This window comes from Eptatretus burgeri, chromosome 13 (assembly GCF_056783735.1).
Source record: "Eptatretus burgeri isolate ZD-2024b chromosome 13, Ebu_testis_v1, whole genome shotgun sequence".
Classification (NCBI taxonomy): Eukaryota; Metazoa; Chordata; class Myxini; order Myxiniformes; family Myxinidae; genus Eptatretus; species Eptatretus burgeri.
Genome location: NC_140973.1, coordinates 43,390,721 through 43,415,767, shown reverse-complemented (window position 1 = coordinate 43,415,767; position 25,047 = coordinate 43,390,721). Strand labels below are relative to the sequence as shown.

At 41.9% G+C, this 25,047-nt stretch overlaps 1 protein-coding gene across 3 annotated transcripts in view; it reads left to right on the top strand.

Annotated features, from left to right (window-relative positions):
- The window catches only part of PKHD1L1 (PKHD1 like 1), a 314,599-nt gene that overhangs the window by 149,527 nt on the left and 140,025 nt on the right, over positions 1-25,047 (top strand). For all 3 annotated transcript variants that reach the window (XR_015050730.1, XM_085852211.1, XM_085852212.1), the window contains exons 34-42: positions 1,479-1,621; positions 10,671-10,775; positions 11,610-11,798; positions 15,369-15,581; positions 19,605-19,825; positions 20,257-21,235; positions 21,564-21,812; positions 22,152-22,301; positions 24,899-25,047. The exon at positions 24,899-25,047 is cut by the window's right edge and continues 26 nt beyond it. Coding sequence is in view for 2 of the 3 variants with exons in the window: in XM_085852211.1 (XP_085708337.1) it covers positions 1,479-1,621; positions 10,671-10,775; positions 11,610-11,798; positions 15,369-15,581; positions 19,605-19,825; positions 20,257-21,235; positions 21,564-21,812; positions 22,152-22,301; positions 24,899-25,047 (2,398 nt within the window). In the remaining variant the exon portion in view is untranslated. The remainder of the gene's footprint in view (positions 1-1,478; positions 1,622-10,670; positions 10,776-11,609; positions 11,799-15,368; positions 15,582-19,604; positions 19,826-20,256; positions 21,236-21,563; positions 21,813-22,151; positions 22,302-24,898) is intronic.

Genomic DNA, 25,047 nt, shown 5'->3' with positions numbered 1-25,047 from the left:
CCATGATGGTTCATTTCTTCCTACTCACTCACTATTCATGATGGTTCATTTCCACCTACTCACTCATTATTCATGATGGTTCATTTCCACCCACTCACTCATTATTCATGATGGTTCATTTCCACCTACTCACTCATTATTCATGATGGTTCTTTTCCACCTACTCACTTATTATTCATGATGGTTCATTTCTACCAACTCACTTATTATTCATGATGGTTCATTTCTACCAACTCACTTATTATCCATGATGGTTCATTTCTACCAACTCACTTATTATTCATGATGGTTCATTTCTACCAACTCACTTATTATCCATGATGGTTCATTTCTACCAACTCACTTATTATCCATGATGGTTCATTTCTTCCTACTCACTCACTATTCATGATGGTTCATTTCCACCTACTCACTCATTATTCATGATGGTTCATTTCCACCCACTCACTCATTATTCATGATGGTTCATTTCCACCTACTCACTCATTATTCATGATGGTTCTTTTCCACCTACTCACTTATTATTCATGATGGTTCATTTCCACCTACTCACTCATTATTCATGATGGTTCTTTTCCACCTACTCACTTATTATTCATGATGGTTCATTTCCACCTACTCACTCATTATTCGTGATGGTTCATTCCACCGACTCGCTCATTATTCATGATGGTTCATTTCTACCTACTCACTTATTATCCATGATGGTTCATTTCTTCCTACTCACTCACTATTCATGATGGTTCATTTCCACCTACTCACTCATTATTCATGATGGTTCATTTCCACCCACTCACTCATTATTCATGATGGTTCATTTCCACCTACTCACTCATTATTCATGATGGTTCTTTTCCACCTACTCACTTATTATTCATGATGGTTCTTTTCCACCTACTCACTTATTATTCATGATGGTTCATTTCCACCTACTCACTCATTATTCGTGATGGTTCATTCCACCGACTCGCTCATTATTCATGATGGTTCATTTCTACCTACTCACTCATTATTCATGATGGTTCATTTACACCTACTCACTCATTATTCATGATGCTCTATGGTTCCACCAATCAGGTAATCCCATCCTTTCTTTCACTCAACCAATCAATGTTGAAGACATTACATTGTCACTTCATAAACAAGAGTTTGGTGCTTCTTCATCTGCTTGCAGTTTTATCCTGAGGAGTGCAAGTCAAAAGCTTCGATAATGCCTAATTTATTGAAATGCATCTTGAAATAAACAAAAACACTAAAAGGCACTTCTTGAATTGCAATGTTCAAATGAAAACTGCGTAAATGGAAAACTTTTTTATGGGATGTAGTTTTTATGTGATTTTTGGGATGTATTTTTATGGGATGTATTGTTTAAAAACAAAAGCTTTGTTACAGTGTTGGGAGCATGGTTGCAGAAAAGGTTTCTGAGGTTTTGCCATTAATTTTTTTTTTTATCTCTCATATGTGCTCTGTGCAAGTAGCATTGGTTTGGAAACCAGTGTCGAGTATGTGCTGGTGGTGAAGGACATGCGCCCTCATCTTGGCTCTCTGTGTGGTGGGACGAGGTTGATTTTCACCGGAGAGGGCTTCAACAACAATCCAGCAGACACAATCGTTACGATTGGTAAGAAACGAATCTGTTAAATTTTTAATTGGAGCCTTATACTTACCTTATACCTTATACCTGGAGGAGAGGGTATTGCATTTGGGTCCATTTGTCTGTTTGTTTGTGTTTGTCCACACAGAACATGAGTGTTTTTATCCGCAACTGCTTGTTGGATTGAGACTAAATTTTTCACCATGGGAGCGACTACTCATGTATAATCTTCTTCTATAAAACGGCTGAGCAGATTGAGGCGAAACTTTACATGTATGACCATCTATCAACGAGGAACAAAAAGTTCACAACTATGTCATCAAAGGTCACATGGTCTGACAGCCATATTGGATTGCGCGAAAATCTTAAAAATATATATTTCTCTTGAACCGCTTCATTGATCGACGTGAAACTTCCAGAGTTATGATCGAGTCGTGATGGGGAATAAATGTTTCAAATTCCAATCTGATCAGTTGCATGGTCTGGCAGCCAGAATGATTTCATATTTTTGATCTGGGTTCTTTTTGAAAGATTTTTTTTTTGAATAAGGCTCACTTGGCTGTGCCTGGATGGGTTTGGGGGTAGAGGAGTAGCAGCTTAAATGTGAATCCTATCCAGGTTCCTCCTGACGACTTCATCTTTGCTTTTTGCTTGTTAGGGTTCCTTCTGATGACCCTAATGTAGGACTGACTGTTCCTATTTGGTTTTCCATTTGATTTAAATTGAATTTATTTTGATCCCATTCTAAATTCAATTGAATAATGATAAACATCATGGGTCAGGGTCAAGTGCTGTTCAAAGCGGGACGTCTTGGTACCCGATCATCACTTCCAGCAGTTATAAAGTGGCAGTTCTAATTATATTCCTTATATATGATGTAACACACCAGTACACAAACACCACACAAAACTACACACACTATACAAAACAAGTCCTGGTGAGGGTCTGCAATCTCTGATTGCTCTTTTTATTGTCGTCATTTGAAATGGGCTTCAAAATTAATCGACAGGCTTAAACGCTGAAATATTTGAAGAATGAGCATAAAATGTTGAACAAGGACCGAATGATGTTGGACATACTGTAGGTTTTCAAAACTGAATTAGGACAGTGTTGGTTTGGTCTACTTGGGGAGTACAAGGTAGCAAATGCATCGTTTCAATATTCAAAACAAATTGGGGGGGAAGCCATCAAAGCCATTTCAGCCATCAAACTTACAGACTGGTCTCCTATCACTACTTTCTCAAACATCAACTCATCCTGGGAATTCTTTCAAAGAAACTTGCTCTCCCTCATGCACAGATTTATCCCCTCTCGTGTTCAGTTGTCTTACCCTTCCTCCCGCCCTTGGTTTACTGAAGCTTGTGGCGAGGCAGTTGTCCTGAAACAACTTGCCTTTGCCTCATGGAAAGCAAACCCAACTGAGGGCAATCTCAGTTCTTTCCACAAAGCTCGGAACGAGTGTGTATCTACCCTCAGGAGAGCTAGAAAACAACATCTTTCTCATCTCAAGTCTGAACTCTCAAACCTCTCTCCCTCCTCAAAATCCTGGTGGCGTTTAATCAAATCTGTTTCTGGTGTATGTTCCCCCTCCATCCCCTCCCTTACCTCAAATGGCCGCACTGCTGATTCCACACGTGATAAAGCTGAATGTCTAAACTCGGTGTTTGCAGCTAAATCTTGTGTCCCAAACCCATCACCATCTCTACCCACTTTACCCAGTCGCACCCAACTGTCCCTGGACTCTGTATCCTTTTCTCCTGACAAGGTGGAGAGCTTGCTTTCAAACCTCGAGTCAGATTCTGCAACCGGTCCAGACGGCATCAGCCCACGTGTCCTCAAAGCCTGCTCTTCTGCTCTTGCTCACCCTCTCTCTGTTCTATTCACCCTCTCATTTTCCCAAGGTCATCTGCCATCTGCTTGGAAATCTGCTAACATCACTGCCCTGCATAAAAAGGTGCAAAAACAGATCCCTGTAACTACAGACCAATCAGCCTTCTCCCAATCATCAGCAAGGTTATGGAATCCATCATCGCTTCAGACATGAAATCCTTCCTCTTCTCCAATGGCTTGATTTCCAATCATCAATTTGGTTTCAGACCAGGTCACTCTACCCTGGATATGCTGCTACTGCTCTCCCATCAATGGATGGAGGTCCTCAATGCCAGACAGGAAATCCGAGCCGTATCCCTGGACATATCACGTGCTTTTGACACAGGCTGGCACCCTGCCCTACTCACCAAACTCTCTTCCCATGGTATTCAAGGCCATCTCCACTCATGGCTCGCAGACTTCCTCTCCTGTCGCAGTCAACGTGTGGCCCTAAATGGAGTTCTTTCATCCCCTCTTCCTGTGCAGGCTGGAGTTCCTCAAGGTAGCGTTCTGGGCCCTGTTCTTTTTCTGGTTTTCATCAATGATCTCTCGGACTCTCTGGAAAATCCTCTATTTCTCTTTGCCGATGACTCCACCCTCTGCCGTACCATCTGTCATCCCTCAGACCGGCAAGCAGCAGCTTCTTCGCTCACTGCAGATCTGGATAAAATCACAAACTGGTCCAACACGTGGAACATGTCTTTCAATCCACACAAATCTCACACTCTCACTATGTCTCTTCAAAAGGACCGTTTACAAAACCCCCCCATCCACTTTCTCAACAATCCTCTGGAAGAAGTCTTTTCTTTCAAGCTTCTGGGTCTCACTATCTGCCATGACCTTTCCTGGGAAAGTCACATTTCCAACCTCGCCTCAAAAGCCAGTCGCCGACTGGGAATCCTCCGTCGTGCTAAGTCCTTCCTCGGCCCTCTTGAGCTCCTGACTACTTACAAAGCTTTTGTCCGTAGCCTGATGGAGTACTGCTCTCCCCTCTGGGCTGGTGCTCCTGCCTCCCACCTTTCTCGACTTCACGCTGTCGAAACAAGGGCTTTTAAGATCATTGGCATCTCCCGCAATGAAGCTGAGTCTTTGGGCCTCTCACTCAATCACCGCAGGTTGGTCGGTGGTCTTTCTGTCTTCTACCGACTCCTCTCCAGCCTTGCCCCCCTGCTCTCTCTGCGATTTGTCCCAACCACATTTCCACAGGGCGCTCAAGGTCCGCCAACAACCCCCTTCTGGTAAAACTACCAAAATCACGAATCACTGCTCATCTTCACTCTTTCATTCCTCTTTTTCCCGCCTTTGGAATAAACTTCCTCACTCTATTCTTTCCCATTCTTCCCTCCAGGCTTTCAAAACAGCTGTTCACCACCACCTCTTATCTTCCCCCATCCAAATCCTCGATCTTTTCTACCCCCGATAATCCACCCAAGCCCACTTCCTTCAATTCTCCTGCTTTCCTTCCTGAAAGTCCCTGTAATGTCCATCTTCTCCTCGCCATGTTCCCCGTCCCATCCCCATCCCTCTCCCTTCCACATTTCACCTGTGTCTGTTCCCCAATGTTTTGTCCCTTCCACTCCCGCCCCTCTTGTCTCATGCCTCCTTGCTGTGAGTTGTGTGTTAGCTCTCATACGAGCCTCGACCAAGGTATACAAAAAAAAAAAAAAAAAAAAAAAAAAGCCTCTGTGAAATGCAGATGAGTAAATTCAACTTCAATGGAAAGGTCGGTGGTATTTTCAGTTGTCAATCAGGAATTCATCAGGGCAACATCTTGAGGGGCTTATATGCTTTTGTAATAAGGTTTGCACAACATTAAATTAGCAAAGAGGAGAGCATGATAAGTTGCAAAATATATTGACAGGCTGCATGAAAAATTGACTCAACAACAGGAAACGGAGTAGCATTCACAGGTTGGGATTGGAGGTAGTGACTAGTGATTTATCAAAGTGATCGGTACTGTTTTTATTTTAAAAAATACTATACATTGTCAAGGCTCGTGGAAGAGCTGGTACACTGAATGGATGGTGACATAACAGGACAAAAGGAACAGTAGAGTGAGTGGGGGTGGGGGGAGAGGAAGGGGAAACCAACAGCAGAGCTGAAGGCCAAGGTCGAGGGAGACTTGGACAATCAATGTGTGTGGAGAGGAATGTGGGGCAGGAAAGGACAAGATGGATACACAATGAAACTCTCATGAGTGAAAAACTGTTAATTTGGAAGGAGGAGGGCTTGGAGTGGGTGGGGGTGGAATGGGTGTGGTGAGGTTAGCAAGGGTAGAAAGGATAATGGCTTTGGATTGGGGATCCATGATCTAAGATGGTGTCTTGAAGATCTGGAGGGAAGAATGAGATTGAAGAGAATGTGGAAATTTCTTCGACAAGCAGGAAAAAAAGAGGAACGAATGAGTGGAGGTGAGCAGTAATCCTAGATTTAGGTAGTTTCACCAGAAGGGTGTTGATGGTGGACCGTGTGCACCCATCAGAAACCTGGGTGTGGGAGGGGGGGGTGGGGAAACAAACCACGGAAATAGCAGAGGGTGCAAGACTAGAGAAGAGGTGGTGGAAGACAGAGAGAGACAACCCGACCTATCTGTGATTTGAAAGTGCTTGGCCCATAGACTCGGCCTCAATTCGGGAGGTTTGAATGATCTTGAAGGCCTTGGTTTCCATGGCATCAAGCTGATCAAAATCATCCAGAAGCACCTGTGAATCCCTGTGATGAATAGGTTTTTGGGTTTGCAAATCAGGTAAACCGAGGATATAAGAGAGGAAAAGAAATACAGGCGATGTAAAATAATTTTTTGGATAATTCATCAAAAATGCTTGATGTAAGCAAATGCAAATAAGTCAAAACTCTTTAGAGATTGTTAAAGTAAATGTGATACATTTACATAATATCGAGCTTGAAATTTGTAAACCAGAAAAACAACTTGGAATGATGCACACATGACAACAACATAACTGTGATCACAAAGCGATCACCAAGGGTAAGCCTTCCCTGGCTTTCCCTTTGTGATCTCCTGTGACTTACCTTTGTCCCGTGATCCAATGATGGCTATATTTTTTCAGATCACCATATGATCTTGATCTTCAACATTAAGAGATAGAGTGTAAATGAAGTAGATGTGTCCCATCAACAATCTCTCGAAAAAAACTCGACGTCTTGACAGAGGAAAATTATTCAAATTGTGAGAAAAAGGTGTTTTTTGTTAATTAGATCACAATCCCAAAAAACTAGGTCAAGGACACAGATCAAATATCAGGTGCACAACATCGGTGCAGGTGCGCTATTATGATGCAAGAACATCCAAGCTGTCCTTGAGATTCTACTTTGGAAAAATTGAGTGATTAAAAAAAAAAATGAGGATTTTTTTTTTCAGACCACCATTTTACCTTGACCTTTAAATTGGATGGATATCTATCTATAATTCCAGCAATCTGTGTGTGTGTCTGTCTGTATGCGACCGCCGTTTCTCGACGACCGCCGGTCCGATCTGATTGAAACTTGCCAGGAATATTGCCGGGGACCCGCGGATGTGCCTTTTCGAGGTTTGATATCAATCGGACAAGCAGTTCCCAAGTTACGGCAATTTATCTGTCAACCTGGTCCCAACAAGACATGGTGCGATGACGTCACGAATGACGTCACAATTAATGTTTATTTACTTTTTATTTTTGCACGATTGACGTCACACGAGGGGGACGGGAGAGGGGGGTGACAGTGGGGGCGAGAGAGGGGAGGGAGAGAGGGGGGTGAGGGAGAGGGGGCATCACAATTCAAGAGAGGGGGACGAGAGAGGGGAGGGAGAGAGGGGCGTCACAATTCAAGAGAGGGGGAGTGAGGAGGTGGCGAGAGATGGGGACGGGAGAGGGGGTGAGAGTGGGGGCGAGAGAGAGGGGCGAGACTAGGGGGGAGAGAGAGGGGGGACGAGAGAGGGGGGGCGAGAGAGAGGGGGCGTCACAATTCTTCTTCTTCTTAGTTTGATATGACGTCACAATTGACGCTGGGGACCTGAGTATGTTTCCCAGGTGTTTCCCAAGTTATGGCCATTTATGATGCGGTTGGTCCGATCTAATTGAAACAATGCCCCAATCCAGTCGTCGTTTACGAGAGCGAACGAACGAAGCTGCACATACTGGCATGCACCTACGGGCCTTCACTAGTGATGTAAATGAACTGAAAATGCGGCTTCCTCTCAGCTATCTAATGAGGGCAATTTTGTTCCAATCGGACAAACGTTAGTCGAGTTATGGTAAAAAAATGATAAAATATCTTTAATTGGATCATGACCTTCAAATTAGGTCAAAGCAAAAAAGTCAACCCTGCATATGTATCATTCCCATTATTGATGCAATATTTCATTCCGAAAGTCCCAGCCAGTTAATAGACATTGGCAGAGCAAAGGGAGAAAAACCTAAATGGTGGTTTAGTACTCTGAGCGGATTAAAACCTTGACCTGTTACTTGGAGGGGTATGATGTAAATTAATCGTAAATGCATCATGCTCCTTGCTATCAAGAGAGGGCAGTTTCGTTCTGATCGGACAAAATGCAATCGAGTTTTGGTGAAAAATATTAAAATGTCTAAAATGAGGTCATGACCTTCAAATCAGGTCAGGTCAAACCAGAGTTGGTGTCAAAGCCACCCAATGCTTGCCTGTTTATACATTTATCGTTTTTAAAAGACTACTCTAATAATTAATATTTTTTTTATAAAGCATTGCAGTGAAGTCTGATCCTAATAATTTTAAAGCAATATATGTATTTGTATATTGTAATCAGTAACAAGAGCACAAGTGAGCACAATATGCGCCCGAACAAGAAGGTATATACAGAATTGTGCTACTACATAGAAAACAGCATCCTGGTTACCATGGCAACCACTTTAGATGACGAACGTATGTCGCGACACACTGTCTCCACAGTCTGTACCTATATACCAAATATGAAACGTGAAAGTTGAAAACTTTGGGAGTTAGAGTGCGGACAGGAACGGACAGACGGATGGACGGACGGACAGGTGGACAGATGGATGACCGGTATCACATAATACGCCCCGATATATATATATATATATATATATATATATATATATATATATATATATATATATATATGTAGATAGCCTGGTGTGTTGGCGCAGTGGTTAGGGCAGTAGCTTGGGATCCAAAAGGTCCTGAGTTCAAGCCCCGTTGGGCCACTGAATTAATACACCAGGAGGTTGACTCAGCCTGTCATCCTTCCGAGGTCGGCGAAATGAGTACCAGTGTACTGGGCCGGTGTATACCCCGGTTAAAATAGGTGTACCATATGCCTGTGTCGTAAGAGGCGACCAGGGTTGCGTCAGGAAGGGCATCCGGTGTAAAACATGTGCCAAATCACTATGCGGATCATCCGGATGATCCGCTGTGGCGACCCCTAACGGGAGCAGCCGAAAGAAGAAGACGATATATATATATATATATATATATATATATATATATATATATTTATATATATATATATATATATATATATATATATATATATATATATATATATAATATCTGGCATATAAAAAATAGTGTGGTCGATAAAAACATTACAAAGGAAAAAATAACTTGCACCAAAAACTTTAACATTTTCACGCTCACGCTGACGCTGACGCTCACGCCGGGGGTATCGCTATAGCTCTCTGTTCTTCGAACAGGCGAGCTAAAAATGTCAATGCTACTTGTTTTATTCCCATTACTGAGGTAAAATTTCATTTCGAAAGTCCTCGGATATTGGCAGACATAAAGGGGAAAAAACCTAAATGGTAGTTTAGTACTCTGAGGGGTCCAAGACCTAGACCTTTAATCTGGAGGGGTATGATATAAAATAAGAATAAATGTGCCTTGCTTTCGCTTATCCAGAAAGGGAAATTTAGTTCCGATAGAACGAACTTTAGTCCGGTTATGGTAAAAAATAAAAGTTAAAACGTCGAGAATTAGGTCATAACCTTAAAATTAGGTCAAGGTGAAAATAAATTGTCAGCCACACATACTGTTTATTCACATTATTGAAGCAATTTTTAATTCTGATAGTCCAAGCCGGCTATGAGATACAGGAATTAGGAGTGGAGTGTGATTTAGGAAATTAGGAGTGCAGGAAGAAAAAAACATAAAAGAAAACTCCATGGTATTCATGGAATACTTACCCTGCGCAGTCTTGAGAAAGACTTGGTGCAAGCCAACTTTTCTGTTTTTTTAATGGTTTTTTTTCTTCCTTTTTTTTTTTGTATACTTTGGTCGAGGCTCGTATGAGAGCTAACACACAACTCACAGCAAGGAGGCATGAGACAAGAGGGGCGGGAGTGGAAGGGACAAAACAGTGGGAATCCAATATGGTGCCAGACCAGTGACCAATTATGTTACTTTTATCCATCTATATTTCCCATGGATAGTTGAGCAATTGGTTAAAGTTTTGCATTGATCGGTTAGCGGTTTCAACAATTGCAGAGAATTTTGTTTTTCATACTGACCGGATCAAGTGTTGCACTTGTCGAATTTTGATGTCATAATGAAGGCACTGATGACATCATCATTACCATATCTTATTCCTCATGGGGAGTACTTGACAATGAGCCATGTTTCAATTTTTTCCATGAAGCGGTTTCAGAGATATAGAGGTGCAAAATTTTTCATTTTTTCCAAGATGGCGCCTGTACCACGTGATTATGTCGTTATAATTATGACTTTAAAATTCTACAGGAGGAGGTGCACCTATTTGGAAAATTGTGTCAATGTCACATCATGGTTGCTGACTAAATTAATTTTAAAATGCATACTCGTATGTACGCATGTACGTATGGCATACGTACGATGCGACTGATCGCTTAACCTCGCTTTTCGTAAGCTCAGGGTAAAAATAATTTTCTAAATGGTGGTTTAGTACTCCTTGCCATCTAAGAAACTCCGTGGTACCATTAAAAATTTAGGGCGCAAATTGGAGAAACAAACCTTACAACGACAATAAGCCTTCCCCTATGCTATCGGGGGAAGCTCGATGAGTATGGCAAATACAGCTTAAGAAGATATGTTGTTTGTTAAATGTCTACTTTCTTCAACTATTTTCTGATTTGTAAACTGCCTTCCTTTAATTCTGCAACAATTATTCAGCACCTGCCAAATGTGCATTAAACAGATCAACTTTACTCTTTCTTGTTGTTGTATGTTTGTGATTGTGCAGGGACCCTGCAGTGTGATGTGAAGAACTCGTCCTGGTCCCAAGTGGAATGCGATACTCCAGACTTGACACAAGAACATATTGTCACGAACTGGGGCAGCCATCCTGGTGCAGTATTGAGTGATATATTGTTCAACTTGCTTGCCTAAAGCCTGTTTATGCGATGCTTACTGAGAAAGGCCTCCGAGAATGACAGTTTTGTAACGAATGACCCCCTTGGCTCAAGAGATAGTGATGGCATGGCATTGTGATGCAATTGGTTTCTGCTCTGATGAGAGTTTCTCTTTACTCCTGGAGTCTTACCATTTCTTTGAAAACATTATTATTTAGTTTGTTGGTGATGTCGTCATGCAATTTATCACACAGATTTCTATTCATTAGCTCAACAATCAATCAGTTTAATAATGAGCTGTCATTCATTTATCTTGTCATGACCTCACCCCTCATTCCCACGATTAATGTTCACCTTACCCTTGTCCACCCTGCAACTCACAATCATCTTACCCCATCAATCTCACAACGAGCCATTGCTTACCCTCTCAATACCGCAACGAGCCATCACTCAAAGCTATTCCCATCTATCACTAACAAACACTTGATCTTGCAGTCACTCCTCTTGATGCAGGCCATTACATATACTTTTATCTGGAGACATCACAATCGGCCATCACGACAACTTGTGTTCCTGGCAGTTATTAGTCCACTCGACTTTTTTTCCCCCATACTCCTCAACATATTCAACTGAAACTTGGTACATGGCTTTATTATGTAAGTTCCAGAACAAGTTCGAGTTTCAGGGCATTTCATCAATTTTTTGGAGTGATGCCATTTTTGGAATTGGAAAATATCGTATCGGGAGGGGACTTGTATCGTAAAGAAATTCTCGCTCTTGTTTTTGAATGTATTGTGATATATTTTTCCATGTTCATCATGTATGGGAAGGATTTGGTGAAGGCTACGCATGGAGTCCGGCTCATCTCTCCCTGTTTGTGGGAGACACAGTGACATGGAAATGGAGATCACCTCCTTTCAATAGTGCTTTGCGATTCAGGATCTACAGTGTCACTCATGCCTCCAGCCTAAGCTACAATGGCGGCCACCTCTACAGCTCTGATTCTGGAACACCAACCGGTACACACGTATGCAAGGAACATTCGATCACTTTGTGCAACATGCCGGTACCTATCCTTAAACTCACCACGTGCATGTTATACTTGGCAAAGGACAAGATAAAAACAAAAGTTGTAATAAATACAAAGTTACTCTGAAGAAAAGCTTCATTTCAAAAAGTAAAATTCGATTTATTTTGTGGAATTATTACGAACTTTTTCAATTGGATGTTTACTAAAATCACCAGAAATATTTTGATAGCACAGCCAAACTTGGAATGAATGCTTTTCACTTGCATCTGCATGTTTGACCAACAAAGCATAGCAGCACATGATTTATATTGGTGTGCAGCAGTTACTGAACCTGGGTTTGTAATCAAGATGCCACGAGATAAAGAGCTGACTCGCCATCAATGTCAGATGGTTATTTGGTGGCAGAATTTTTCAATATTTCCACCACATTGTGACTTCCTGAATCGACTGTGGGTTAATTATATCATAAAAAAATGTAGGACATTATATTGTGCCGCTGTCCATCCTAGGATCAGGTCAAAATTATTGATCGGTTGACTTCTGGTTCTGGGATTAGCATGTTGGACGTTTGCCCGTACGTGCCTCCTTGCGGCTCATTAAAGCTATGTTTTCCGGACCATATCCATTGTGTCTTTCTGTTATCATTTCATCCCTGTGTTGTTAATTGTGTTTTCTTCCAATGCTCCATGTTTTACAGTACCTTGTTGTGGTGTTTTATGAAGCCTCTCACTATGGGATAGGGGAAGGCTTATTGCTGTTGTTGGGTTTGTTCCTGCAATTAGTGCCCCAATTTTTTAATGGTACCACAGAGTTTATTGGGCCCCTCGGAGTATTAAACCACATTTAGAATTTTTTTTCCTTTCAGCACTCCCAATTGTTGAGCTGTGTCAATTTCTGAGACGTATCTCGGAGCTGGCTGGGACTTTTGGAATGAATTTTGCATCAATAATCGGTACACAAACTAGAAGGGATGGACATAATTAATTTTGACCTTGACCTAATTTTAAAGATGATGTCCCAATTATAGACATTTTCACATTTTTCACCATAACTCGACTATTGTTTGTCCGATCGGAACAAAATTACCTTTTTATAGATAGCCAAGAGCAATGCGCATATACGCTTGATCTACGTCCTACCCCTACAGGTTAAAGGTAAAGGCCAAATGGCGGTCCGAAAAAAGAAGAAAAATGCATTTTCCGTCATTGCTCAATTTTTCCATTGCAGATATCTCGGACAGCTTGGCCTTCCAGGATGTTCTTGCATCATATTAGTGTACCTGCACTGAAGTTGTGCACCTGATATTTGATTCGTGTCCTTGACCTACTTTTTTCGGATTGTGACCGAATCAAGAAAAAACACATTTTTGATCGTAACGAGTAATTTTCCTCCGATTTTCATGATGAGTTTTTTTGATAGGTTATAGATGGGGACACATTTTGTTAATTTACACTCTATCCATAAATGTTGAAGGTCAAGGTCATATGGCAGTCCAAACAAAATATGCCATCATTAGATCGTGGGCCAAGGGTAAGTCATTGGTGATCTCCAAAGGGAAGCCAGGGGAGGGTTATCCTTGGCGATCCATTTTTGATCGAACATATCTAATTAAAGTTGTGTCCTTGTGGGTGTCTGTCTATTCCCAAAGACATTAGCTAGTAAGTGTAGCCATTCTGTCTCTGCATTGACAGTGCCACAGGAGCCATTCAAAAATTACGTAACGCATTTTTTGCCCAAATCTGACACCCTCACCCAACTCCCCCATAACACTCCGTAACCTTCAACAGATACCCCCTAAAATATCACGTAACACTCGATGAAGACTCCTCCCCGTATTTCATGCCTTCATCCTGGGATGCTATTTATCCTGTTTTTTGTTCTTGTTGTTGTTGTTGTTCAGTTATTACGAACTTTATTTGAAAAAGTAAAGGTGGTACAGTGTACCATCGATAAAACCAGGTAGCAGACGGAATTCCTGTAATGATGTCATTGGACTAATTGCTCAGAGTGATGTAATCGTTTCTAAATATGTTCAATTGCTTTCATTTGCAAATGAGATTAAGTGTCTGTGGAAACTGAGGACAAACACGGGAAGACAACTTTTAAACAAAGTGATTTGCTTTCATCATTAATGTACCGGTATTACATACTTGCATCTTAAAGTAAAGGGTGCCTGGAACAATGTTGTCATTGATTGATTTAGCATTTTGTAATGGCACTGGAAACACCCACCCCCCTTTCCCCTTTCTCCACCCTCTCTCGGTGCTCCCTCACCCTCTCTCTGCGCTCCCTCCTCCGAATCCTGGTGGCATCTCGTTAAGTTTATTTCTGGTGTATGTTCCCTCTCCATTCTCTCCCTTACCTCAAATGGCCGCAGAGCTTCGACCGCACCTGAAAAGGCTGAATGCCTAAACTCGGTGTTTGCTTCTAAATCTTGTCCCAAACCCATCACTTTCTCTACCCACCTTACCCAGTCGCACCAAACTATCCCTGGACTCTGTGTCCTTTCCTCCTGACAAGGTGGAGAGCTTGCTGTCAAACCTTGACTCAGATTCTGCAACCGGTCCAGACGGCATCAGCCCACGTGTCCTAAAAACCTGCTCTGCTGCTCTTGCTCACCCTCTCTCTGGTCTATTCACCCTCTCATTTGCTCAAGGTCATCTGCCATCTGTTGGAAATCAGCAAACATGACTGCCCTGCATAAAATGGTGCAAAACAGATCTACAGACCAATTGGCCTTCTCCCAATCATCAGCAAGGTTAAGGAATCCATCATCGCTTCAGACATTAAATCCTTCCTCTTCTCCAATGGCTTGATTTCCGATCATCAATTTGGAGTCAGACCAGGTCACTCTACCCTGGACTTGCTGCTCCTGCTTTTCCCAACAATGGATGGAGGTACTCAATGTCAGATATGAGATCAGAGCCATCTCCCGAGACATATCGCGTGCTTTCGATACGGTGCTCCTGGTGCTCCTGCCTCTCACCTTTCTCGGCTTCATGTTGTGCAAACCAAGGCATTTCAGATCATTGGTATCTCCCACGATGAGGCTGAGTCTTTAGGTCTCTCACTCTTTCACCACAGGCAGGTTGGTGGTCTTTCTGTCTTCTACCGTCCCCTCTCCGGCCTGCCCCCCCTGCTTTGTCTGCAAAATAAATAAATAAATAAATAAGAAGAGCTTTTACATTGAATTCCAACTATTACAAATGTAGTGAAATGAGGTTTGTGTTTTTGTGTAAGATATAAAACAGGGACAAGTGACAAGGTGCATGTTCAATGTTCAAATTAATGAGATGTCAGTTGTCATTAACCCGGGCCCCTTCTTTTGATGAAATAGGTGATGGAAACGAAACTGTGAAGGTATTTGCACAGCAGGTTGAAAGCAAACTGATAATGAAGATGAATTTTGTTTTATGTGATATTCATCTTTCATGACGGTTTACAATTCATCGTGCACTGTCTCTTTACAGACCTCTGTCTATATTGCTGTGTCGAGAGGCGACTTCAGCCGAACATCATCTCATTTTGTTCCTTTAACTTTGTGGTTTCTTTTTCTCAGGCAATTATTCTTATCGATGTAACTCGTCAGGAATCTTCTACTACACCAGTGGCTTGTTAAATCCAGCATACCCTCAACTACATCTCAGTGGTGTGCTTTTTGTCTCCTTGCGTCCTGCGCACCTTGCAACGCCACGCGTTACCCATGCTGGTCACGTGGCTCGCATGCATTACATTGAGCCCGATATCAGTCCAGGAACCGTCACCTCAAATGGTAATCCTGCTCTCAGAGCTCCTATATAATATGAACAGTGTGATCAGAGCACAAGATCCTACCTTTTGCAGGGCAAGGCCAGAGAGTTAGAATAGTTTGAAGTGATGCAACTGTATTCAACACCTCACCGTAACATATGATTGCAGCTTTTCAAGCCATTATGACTTTCATTTGGTGTGCTTCTGAAATATTTTTGAACTGACAGGTTGTGTGCTCAAAGATGATTGCATGTGTGTGTGTGTGTTTTTTATTTTTCTTTCCAATTGCTTGTTTGCGATAGTTTTTTGCTCCTACACATGGTTTCTCAACAACAGAGTACCATAACATTGATACCATGTATCACAATAAGTTTTCTCTTCTTGGGAAAACCTCTTTTGTTATTTTTTGAAAAGAATCCTTTTCAAATTTAATTAAATAATTCAACACTGTAGAACACAAATTGTCTTCTTGTCACTTCCAAAACCCTTCTGTTTAGCGGTACTTGGACTTGTTAAATATTGTGGTGTGTGAGAGTGGTGTATTAGACCACTTCAATGGTGCGAAACTTCCAGAATTTTCTTTACAATCCTTAAAATCATTATTTTATATAAATTCATTATTGAACACGACATGGGATAACGTGCTCTAGGAACTCTTCCAGTTACCTGTAGAGCACAGGTCAGTCTTTTGCGACTGCCACTGGTAACAATGTAACTCAGTGCTACCTACCGCATGGCCGGGTTCTCGGCGACTAAACCGACGCCCCTCACTGGCTTTGCCAGTGGGGTGGGTGACTGTGACACCCTGCCAGGCCGAAAAACAACACCTGATAAAGGTTGGATGAGCTTCCTTCGGGAGCCAACGGACATCCAGTATGGAGATGGTGTTTCCTAAAAAATATCCAATGAGGGTAGGAAAATTTATTTTTCTACCTGGCCGAGCTACCCCCTCCTGCACAGTGGTCCTGTGAAGGGGTTTCCTTGTGATATATATATATATATATATATATATATATATATATATATATATATATATATATATATATATATATATATATATATATATATATATATATATATATATATATATACACACGGTGGCGCGGGGACCACTAGGTGAAGGTTTTCCCAGTTTTTCCTCTTCTTCGTTTTCTCGGTAGCCCCTCACATTTAGTGGCCATCAGCCTTGTTTCGTGAATTTCAATAAAAAACATAAAAATAAGAAACCTCTGCCACCAAAGGTGGCTGGGCGTTATGTTTTCACCTCTGTCTGTCTGTTGGGTCGTCGATCGAGTCGAGAAAAAAAAATCTCAAAAAAAAATTTTTTGAGATTTTTTTCTACCCTTATTGTTGGGTTTTCCGTGTGTGTGTGTGTGTGTGTGTGTGTGTGTGTGTGTGTGTGTCTGCAACGCGAGGCTCCACAGCACAAACCAGCAAACAAATTTTGATGAAACTTGGCTACCAGGTGCCACATGCGCTGGGAGTGTGCGTGTTTGAGTTTCAACCACCCGTTGCCTAGCAACGGGACTTTAAAATTTTTGAAAAATCATAAAAAAATTATTTTTTCGAAAATCAAAAATCGGCTTCCAGGCTTTTATGCGCACTATAATCAACCTCTTTGTCAAAAATTTCCAGCCGGATCCTATGAAAACTGTCGGAGAAGATAGACTTTGAATGAACCCTGGTCGAAAACAATAAAAAAACGAAGTTCGTTATATCTCAGAGACTATGAGTCAGATATACATGAAACTGGTATGGTAGGTTCATGGTATGTCCGAGTTATGTGTGAGAAAGATCCGTTGCTATGGACCCCTCCGTTGCCTAGCAACGGCCGAAAAACCTCTAAATGTGGGGGTATTTTAACGAAAAAACAATCTGCAGCATTAACCCTTGACGCTAGAATCATGAATTTTCTTGTGCTTAATCCTCAGGTCATTCCCCATCGAACGGGCCCATCACGTCAGGTTCTATTGGGTAGGTGACTACCCATGTCCGCCTACCGGCTTGTATGTTTGTTTGTCTGTGAACAGGATATCTCAAAACGTTGTGGACGGATTCTTACAAAATTTGGTGGACAGGTTAGGTGTGTTATAAGGACAAATCGTTTAGCTTTTTGTGAAGATCCGGATCCAGATGCGATAATTTTAAGTGATTCTTCACCATTGAGTGATATGGCTAAAAACAATATACTCTACAGCATTATATCTCAAGAAGTTATGAATGGATTCGGACGAAATTTGGTGGACAGGTTGGGTGTGGATATCAAGGAATAATTGATTCAACTTTGGTGAATATCCGGATCTGGATTTGGACGCGAGAATTTTTCATGAGATTCTTCACCATTGAGAGATGGATCCAAAAACGATAACAACACGATATTTCAAAAATATTGTGAACGAGTTATGACAATACGAGGTGGGTGAGTTGGGTAGGTGACAACAACAAGCTGATTTGATTTTGGTTTGGGTCTAGATCCAGATCCAGCCTATCCATGAGTTACAAAACGTAAACTGCTCAGCCGAGGATGCCCTCTACTGAGTGCCATTCTTGTGACCCTCGCCAGAGGAAGTGGGTATTGTACATTTGGGTCATTTTGTTTGCCTGTTTTCCCACACAGAATGTGAGTAAGTGTATTAATTACATTGGACCCTTTAGAATCCCAAAACCCTTTAAGACCCGTAAGACCCTTTGGACCCAACACCTTTTAAGACCACAAAGACCCGCCAGACCCCTAATCTGCTATGGACCCCTAAGACCCAACGACACACTTTAGAACTCCTAGATCCTCTTCGACCATTTACAACCCCGAAGACCTTTCGACTCCTTTCAACCCTTTCGGCCTCAACACCTTTCAGACATTTTAATACCCTGTAGACCTCTTTGCCCTTCAGATCCTTTTTTAAAGTTTTCAGACCCTTTCGATCCTGTCAGACAATTCTGACCCTTTCGAACTGAAATGACACCCTTTACACACCTTCAACCTTTTAAAACCCTTTTTACCTTTTTAAACCTTTAAAGACATTTTAGATCATTCTAACCCTTTAGAGTAAGACACATTAAGACATTTTCATACCTTTTGACCTTTCCACCTTTAGATCTTCAGGCCATTTGACTTTTACAACTTTTCAGGCCTTTTGACATTTACACATTTACAACTAGATCATTTATACCTTCCATTTGCAATCAACGACCTTTCATTTAGTCCATCCTTCGATTTATTTGCTGCACAAAACAATTTTTGGTGAGGGTCTGCAATCTCTGATTAGTGATTACTCTTTCTTGCTGTTTATGTTTTGCTTCGGTGTACTTTTGCCATTGGACATACGTACACTACTCGCATGCAACATTTCATTGTTCACTGTTATCCAGATCACTTTCATTCTGCTAAAATAACATCATCCTTTGGGGAATGCTAAGCTGTCTCTGTGGTTTCTGTGAATAAAATGTCTTCAAATATTTGGAATAATCCCAAAGCATTGTTTGGGACACCAATCGGTGTCTTATTTTATGGGAGTGGCCAGAAAATCCCATAATTAACCTGCTGTTTGAGTCGGAGTGTATTATGATTTAAACTTACAAATGAGGGAGACAAAGTTCTTATTTCCTTTTCAAAAATTTTTATAGCTAAAAGCATTACTTGTGTTTTAATAGTACTCAGAAACTCCGCTATCATTTGGAAAAAATTGATGATGCTGGCTGGAAACTGCATAGAAAGAAAACTAACATGTGTGCTGATTTATGGTGGCGCGGGGACATTCCTTCATGGTTGGAGGAAAAACTGTTTGACTTTCCCTTTTGATAGTTTGAAAAGCATTTTCTGTAGCACATTCTTTAACCAAAGGCAGGATATAGCTGTAAAATTCTTGCTTCAAAAACCTTGAATTCCATATATGTATAAGCAACTGGTTGCCACGTCCTCGGAGGGTACTTATTTGAGCTAACTTTTTCTTCTGCTTTAATTGATTGAAACATTTATTAGTTTGTCGATCACCGGTTATTTGACTACTTGTCCTCCGTGTGGTTATGAATGGATGACACCGTGCAGTAAGCCGAACTGCAGCAAAACGAGAGGCCCGCGGGGACTGCACAGTGACCGTCCAGCAAGGGGACTGCCCACTGTTTTCAGTTCCCACTGGTGGATATTCATTCCTCTTCGCTGCTTGTGCTTCACCCCTCATCACTGAAATCTCTCCAGTGCGGGGTAATGGAGAAACGTTGATCACCGTCAGTGGATCCCTCTTCGCCAGCAAGTCCTGCTCAAATCAGGTGCTTAGCTGAGTGGCTCTTTCATCGCTGCCTTGCGTTGGGAGGATGTGGTTTCCAATAATGAGAACACAGCTGTTAAAACATTTCAGGCTGCAATTTTAGTTGTGTTCTATACAATAAATTTCGCAACAATAGACTGTGAATTGAGATGATTTTCTTCGGATGTTCTTCAAGAAATTGAGTCGGTGTATAGCCGGCTTTCCACTGGAAAAAGGAGGAACATGTTCATTGCTGAGTTACAGGATGAAAGAACATCTTTTCGTATAAAAATAACAATCAGGGCAAGTGTCCCTGTGATTTGCCTTCAATATGTCATCAAAACCATTTGAATGTTGCATGGCTTTGTATTATTGATAGTCTTCCTCCAATGTATGTGAAATACTGATGTATGCTACCCTCCCCTACCCAAACCACAACCCCCCCTCCTCAAGGTATCTGTTGGGGGATATCCCTGTGAGGTGGTATCGAGTACACCCACATTCATTTCATGTCGGCTGGACCCCATGACTTCCATGCCAATAGGGAAGCCCTTGCCTGTGGCAGTCCATGTCTCGAATCTTGGTCATGCACTTTCTTCTCATCAACATAATTTCATTTATACTCCATGGTTTACATCAGTGATGCCACAGCATGGCTCATTACTCGGTGGCACTCAGGTGGTTATCGACGGTGGAGGGTTTAGTGAAGGTTCCAGCAATATCCTTGTGACATTTGGTGGTGTTCCCTGTACCATCTCCTCTCTCAGCAGCAACCGCTTGAAGTGTTTGACTTCACCATCTGTTGGACTTGTCGGTGTGGTTTCCATCAAGGTGGCGGGGCTTGAGGCAACTTGTGTTGGAGAAAACTGCACGTTTACTTTCACTGCTGCAGCTACACCAACAATCAGCCATGTTTCACCAAGTAACATCTCATCTTTTCCCGTCCAACTTGACATATCTGGCAGAAACTTTGGGAAAGACCATTCTGGTGCCATGGTTATGGTGGGCATTGTGCCATGTTCTCCCAACTCTGTGTTCAACTCAGTGATATCCTGCAAGTTGCCAAGACTTCCCGCTGGTCCACATCTGGTGACCGTGACACTAGCAGTGCAAGGGCGAGCGGATGGTGAGGTGACAGTGCACAGCATACCTGAGGCCCAACTTTCTCCAGCAGTGGGTAGCGTGCATGGTGGAACTCGCTTGGTGATCCATGGAAATGGCTTTTTTGTGGGTATGACACAAGTGATGATGAATGACAAAGCATGTCGGATCCTTTCGGTGTCATCAGCTGAGGTCACTTGTGAAACGCCGGCCAACCCAGCAGGCATAGCCAAGGTTATTATTTCAGTTGGAAAAGTGAATTATCCTGACTTGACATTTTCATATTCGTTGCTTGCAACACCCACCATCCTCAATATCTCACCGACATCAGGTAATCACCTGGAAACAGTAATTTTTCAATTTTTTTTTTTGTTTCCTTTTAATTTCCTTCTCTTCTTTTTATATTAAATCAAAGAACAGTCCTTTTCATCTTGTGTTAAACCCTACTTATTAAGTAGAATTGCACATAGAACACCAGGAAAAAGCATCAGTGAAACATTTCCTGGCAAAATAATGAAATAAATTATGGTGATAACAGTAATGAGGATGTTGACGGATTGCTTTTCACTTGTGGCTTTAGATGTGGTTATTTTATTATTATTATTATTATTATTATTATTATTATTTATTTATTTATTTTAAGTCACTCCTTTATGCAGGTTGGCTTGACAGCATCCTCACCATCTATGGCTCTGAGTTTGGCAAGACCCCGACTGACGTAGCTGTCATGGTTGGCAGTTCACCTTGCATTGTCAGTGAGCTTAACGGGACGATGTTGCGCTGCCGCACCGGTGAACACCCAGCAGGATCATATCCCATCGTTGTGGTCAACAAACATCGTGGCACATCGAACACCAATGTGCACTTTGTGTACAAGCTACGTGTCGTCAACATTACACCAACAGAAGGCAGGAAGTTGATTTAATGGTTGACATTAAGAAGAAAATATGATAAGTTGGAGATCCCACAGCAATTATTCATTGCTATTTTTGAATGCACCAATGAGCGACTGTGCAAGCCTTATTGTTCTCCAACTTCCACGGCCCTGCGTTAATGAAGGTTTTCCATGAAATGAAAATGGGCATTACCTTTGGAAGTAAAAGAGCAGAGTTTATAACTTACTGGATTTTGTAATTCTGCTCTATTCATTTGCAAGGTCAAACTCTTACTGAATCAGAACGGTAATCCTGAGATTATGAGTGTTGTATCTGTTGATACAACATAGTGGTTTTGTTAAATGTATGCAGGAAGCTTTGGAGGAGGGCAGATCTTGGTGGTGCAGGGAGAAGGGTTTGACCAGCAGCGATCAAGTGTTCTGGTGTGTGACATGCCCTGCATGTTGCAACAAAACCATACCTCCTATGTACAACTGCACTGCCTCGTTCCTCCATGCAATGGTGAGGTCTAGTGCCTGATTCGTCTGACCTACACTTGGACGTGCACATACATGTGGGCACACACAAAGTTTAAAGGTTGAGGAATTTAGCTGATGCTCAACTTTTGCTTGCTGTGCTTGCCACTTCGTACCGGTGCATTGCCCCTCTGCTGCATCATCACCCTTGCCACTAAAGCAATTTAAAACTTACTGGGAAGTTATAAAATGTAAAACTTAATTGGATTACTTTCTACCATAAACGCTACATTGTTGCTGCTGCATTTTTTTTCATCCAGTGTTTTTTTTTTGATATACGAAGTTGAGGATTGTGGAAGTCGAGAATGGAGAACAGACTAGAGCATAACAGAACAAGGAGAACATAGTGGTCCAAAGGAGAAATATAAAAAACAACAGTGTAGAGAAACTCTCGAAGGAAGAATGAGATCAGGGAGATACGGAGGGGGTAGGGGTGGAACAAGCTGGATACAAGTTCAAACACACCATGTCGAGGAAGGCAAAACGAGGGATGAAATAGAAATGGAACAAGAAACGAAAAGAGTGTGAGGAAGGAGAGGGGAACACACAATAACCGTGAAAGGAAGGGGTGTGCTTGGGAAATGGTTAATGAGGTTAGAAAAAACGAGTTCAAATGAGCTTGACCTGACATGTTGTTGAGCAGCCATATTGCGTGTGTCTCCTCTATAACTCCAAAACTATAAAACCGAGCAGCCTGAAACTTTGCATGGACACAAAGAAAACTCCAAGGAAGTGCAAGAGTGAAAATTTGGTGTTTGCGTTAATTAAAATACCCCTTTTGAAGATAATTAACGGCCTTATTTAATTATATCATTTGTCAAGTAATCCTTGGCCACCTCGCTCTCTGGGGTTGTTATAGGGTTACCCCGCTAGGGTCTGAAGCTGCCATGTTTTTTGGCTTGCTCAACCATGTCTTTTTGGCTTGCTCAACCATGCCTTGATGAGGAACAGGCCACAACAATTTCTTAACGATAAAGTTTTTTTTCTTCACTTTCGTCACTCATATTATTATCGATACTTACAAATTTCTGGATACATTACAAAGCTTATAAATGGCCGGAGATGCCAGCATTCGTGGCTTTATTTAATTGCCGCCCATGCCATAACCTTGAGAGTCTCTTAAACTAAGCCGAAATACAATTTTTAACCTTCATAACTGAAGTGGCAGCAGTTCCGACGCTAAAAAGTGTTCATTTGTCTAATTCGGACATTCCTCGGGCGTTTCCGGGTGCATGGGTTTTTCGACGGCAACTGCTAATCGCTTGCCAAGCCAGGCGTTCCGTTGGAGTGCTTGCTTGATGCTTAAGCCACTTTCCAAGCACCCGACAGTCAAGAGCAGTACAGATCGTGTCCTGATCGGGATGTACTGTCTGCAATTGCAACACAAGTTAGAGGTACGTCTGCAGCACACACGGACGTGGTACATATGGGTAGCTTTGGATCTTGAGGGACTCTTCATGGGTGTCTGGGCATGCCATGCCTGTTATGGGTGCCGCCATGGCAAATCTTATGGAGGTTTTATTTGGTTTTCCTTTATCCTTGCGACTGTTTCTAAAGCAAATGGTTATCGGATTTGCTTTACAAAGGTTATATGTCTCTCTTTGAAAGTTTCAAAACAAAATACATTTCATAATGCCAGATTTCCAAGTTGCTTGCCATATTAACGTGTTTTTTAAATTACAGAGGCAATGTTTTTTTCCTCCTGTCACACGCAACTGTTTATGAAGATTAATGTTTATGCACATCTCCTTGAAAGTCTATAGAACTGCAACATTGTGTTTTTTTATTTGTTTCTTGAAATTCCCCCAAAATAAGAATGAAAGCTACTCATGGTTTCTGGAGTGTACACATATGTGTTGTAGTTGGTAATCATACTGACTCCAATCAGCAAAATCTCGAAAAATTGCTGATATCAGCCAAGAACGTGTGTGTGTGTGTGTGTGTGTGTGTGTGTGTGTGTGTGTGTGTGTGTGTGTGTGTGTGTGTGTGTGTGTGTGTGTGGTTTCGTTGTTCATGAAGCATAACATTTTCTCTTTGCTGACACCCCTCCTCCCACCCCCTTTCTCTCTCTCTCTTTCTCTCTTCCACACCCCTCTCTCTCTCCCACCTCTCTCTTCCACACCCCCCTCTCTCCCACCTCTCTATTCCACACCCCTCTCTCTCTCCCACCTCTCTCTTGCACACCCCCCTCTCTCCCACCTCTCCTAATATTCCCATCAGCGAAACGATGGGTGGTATTTGTGAGTTCATATATTGGAAGATGCAAGATAGGAGATTATTTTGACATTTCTACAAGTGTTTTATTGATGTAAAACACATTTTGGACATCAAAGTTTGTCTTTGTCAGTGTCTAACCTTGTGTAATCTTCCATATGATGATATGGGACTGAAGAGGAAGATATTCCAGAAGCACATCTTCAAAAAGATGCTACTGAAGTTCTGAAAGATGACTTCCCTTCTGTAAAAATGATTGAGGGTGGGGGGTGGAGGGGCAAGTCGAGAAAATTTAAATAGAGAAATTATATTATTATTATTTTCCTATCATGAAAACGAGGTCGATATTTATATGACTGTGTTTATCAGGCTCAGATGCACAACAAGTGTGTGATGTGAAGGTAGTGACTGGTACTGAGTTTCAGCTGCTCCCTCGGGCGTACACCTATCTGGAGTCCCTCACTGCTGTTGCTACGAGCATACATCCACTTCGTGGAGGCACAGCTGGTGGGACGTAT